This window comes from Cebus imitator, unplaced genomic scaffold (assembly GCF_001604975.1).
Source record: "Cebus imitator isolate Cc_AM_T3 unplaced genomic scaffold, Cebus_imitator-1.0 Scaffold443, whole genome shotgun sequence".
Classification (NCBI taxonomy): domain Eukaryota; kingdom Metazoa; phylum Chordata; class Mammalia; order Primates; family Cebidae; genus Cebus; species Cebus imitator.
The window spans coordinates 1307778-1310051 of NW_016107758.1; the positions used below are offsets into that span (position 1 = coordinate 1307778).

A 2274-nucleotide genomic window follows, 5' to 3' on the forward strand; every position below is an offset into this window, starting at 1 on the left:
GCTGTGGGGTGGGGCCCCTGTGGCCATCCTGGCTGTGCACCTGGTGGCAGCCAGTGGGGCAGGAGCGGGGGCCGCAGGTGTTGTGTTCCCACAGGTGCAGGTGCCCTCTCCCACACTCCTCCATCCCAGACGTGGGAAGCAGCCAGCCCCCGCCCGGTCCCCTCAGGTGTCCTGCAGGCACAGCTCCTCGTGGGGCCTGGGCCGATGGCAGGTCTTAACGTGTCCCTCTCCTTCTTCTTTGCTACCTTCGCCCTCTGCGAGGCGGCCAGGCGGGCCTCCAAGGCCCTGCTCCCCGTGGGCGCCTATGAAGGCTTTGCCCGGGAGGCAGTGGGAGCGGCCCAGCTCGGAGCCTGCTGCCTGGAGATGAGGACACTGGTGGTGCTTGGGCCCTGGGCTGGGGGCTTCGGGCCTGACCTGCTGCTCACCCTGCTCTTCCTGCTTTTCCTGGCGCACGGGGCCACCCTGGACGGGGCCTCGGGCAACCCCACCGTGTCCCTGCAGGAGTTCCTCATGGCCGAGGTGTCTCTGCCTGGCACGCTGCTGAAGCTGGCAGCCCAGGGGCTAGGCGTGCAGGCTGCCTGCACCCTGACGCGCCTCTGCTGGGCCTGGGAGCTCAGCGACCTGCACCTGCTGCAGAGCCTCATGGCCCAGAGCTGCAGCTCGACCCTGCGCACGTCTGTGCCCCACGGGGCGCTCGTGGAGGCTGCCTGCGCCTTCTGCTTCCATCTGACCCTCCTGCACCTGCGGCACAGGTCTCCGGCCCACAGGGTGCCCGCCGTGGCTCTGCTGGTCACCATCACGGCCTATGCAGGTGAGCAGTGCTTTCCCTTCCCCTGGGCCCTCAGGGCTCCTCCACCTGTGTGGCCTCCATGCACACCCAGGAGCGGGGGCTGCTGGCCCAGGTGGCCCACAAGCCCACAAGAAGGGACAGCGATTTCCTGCGACCTGGCGGGTGGACGAGGGCCTGTGCTGGACACGGGTGCTGTGGAGGAGCCTGTCGCCTGCCAGGGCCACCCTGCCCGCTGTGCCTCCCCCACTCCCAGCTGTTACAGGACTTCTCAGAAGTTCTGCCCCCGGGGTAGTTGGGACAGCTGAGGCAGAGGCTTCCAGGCCCAGCCCTGGTCTGGCGTGGGGGTCCCTGCACCCTCTCTCACCTCTTCCGAGTGACAGGTCCTGTCCCACCTGCCCCACTTGGCCTCTGTGGCCCCCTCCTGACACCCAATCCTGAGATCCTGCTGCATCTGGGCCCCCAGTGGGACCAGGCTCTCAGGGTCCTCTCAGCCTCCGTGTCAGCTCCTCCTCTCAGGCCCTCCGTCTGATCTAGCCCCATGCCTGCCTTCCCCTCCCTCCACTCCCAGGAAAGCCTTTGCTTGGGAAGCTCCCAGGACAGGTGTCCACAGGGCTGGGGCCGCAGGGACAGCAGGGGGAGAATCCGCTGGGTCCTTCCGGGGTCCAAGGTCCTCATCGGGACAGGACCAGCACTTGTGACCATGGCACTGCCCACGACCCAGCCCTGGGCAGACACCGCAGAACCTAGACCACAAACGCCACGGAGAGGTGCCACCAGAGCCTGTACAGATGGGGAAACTGAGCAGGGAGCTCCGCAAGGCCACAGCTCTGTGGCAGGTTGCCCGAGCCTCTATCCTGGGCGGTGTTGCAGAGCTGCACCAAGGCTCCTGCCTCCTCGAGCCCAGGCGCCTGGCCTCAGGGACCGAGCTGCCCAAATCCTGGTGTGCACCTGGGCGGCTGCAGGCTTTATGTCCCTGAGGCCCCTGCCCCAGCCCCGGGCCCGCTCCGTGCTCTTCCCTACCCAGAGGCAGGTCCTGGCATTGGCGGGTCCTGTGATTTTTGGCGGTCACCTGGGCCTGGGGCTGCAAGACAGTGCCCAACTGCAGCCACTTTCCTGCATCTCACAGTACACAGCCCTGCCTTCCCTGTCCCCGCCACTGCCCTCCGGGGGAAGATCTCTCTCCACCTCCTGGTCTCTGACTCTCTCTCTCTCCGTCTCCCCGTCTCTGACTCTCTCTCTCTCTCTCCGTCTCCCGGTCTCTGACTCTCTCTCTCTCTCTCCGTCTCCTGGTCTCTGACTCTCTCTCTCTCTCTGTCTCCCGGTCTCTGACTCTCTCTCTCTGTCTCTCTCCGTCTCCCCGTCTCTGACTCTCTCTCTCTCTCTCTCTCGCCCTCTCTTTCTCTCTCTCTCTCTCTCTCCGTCTCTCCCTCTCTTAGTCTCTCTCTCTCTCTCTCTCAGTCCCCTGTCTCTCTGAAGGCCACATC

General features: G+C 65.9%; 1 protein-coding gene across 2 annotated transcripts in view; it reads left to right on the forward strand.

The window, feature by feature from the left end:
* The first annotated feature begins 204 nt into the window (after window positions 1-204).
* The window catches only part of LOC108290784 (aquaporin-12B), a 6237-nt gene continuing 4167 nt past the window's right edge, over window positions 205-2274 (forward strand). Inside the window, exons 1-2 of one of the 2 annotated variants that reach the window (XM_017510747.2) lie at window positions 205-327; window positions 364-811. In XM_017510747.2, the coding sequence (XP_017366236.1) occupies window positions 205-327; window positions 364-811 (571 nt within the window). Of the gene's footprint in view, window positions 812-2274 lie in introns of both variants that reach the window. The other variant, XM_017510746.2, reaches the window with a different exon arrangement.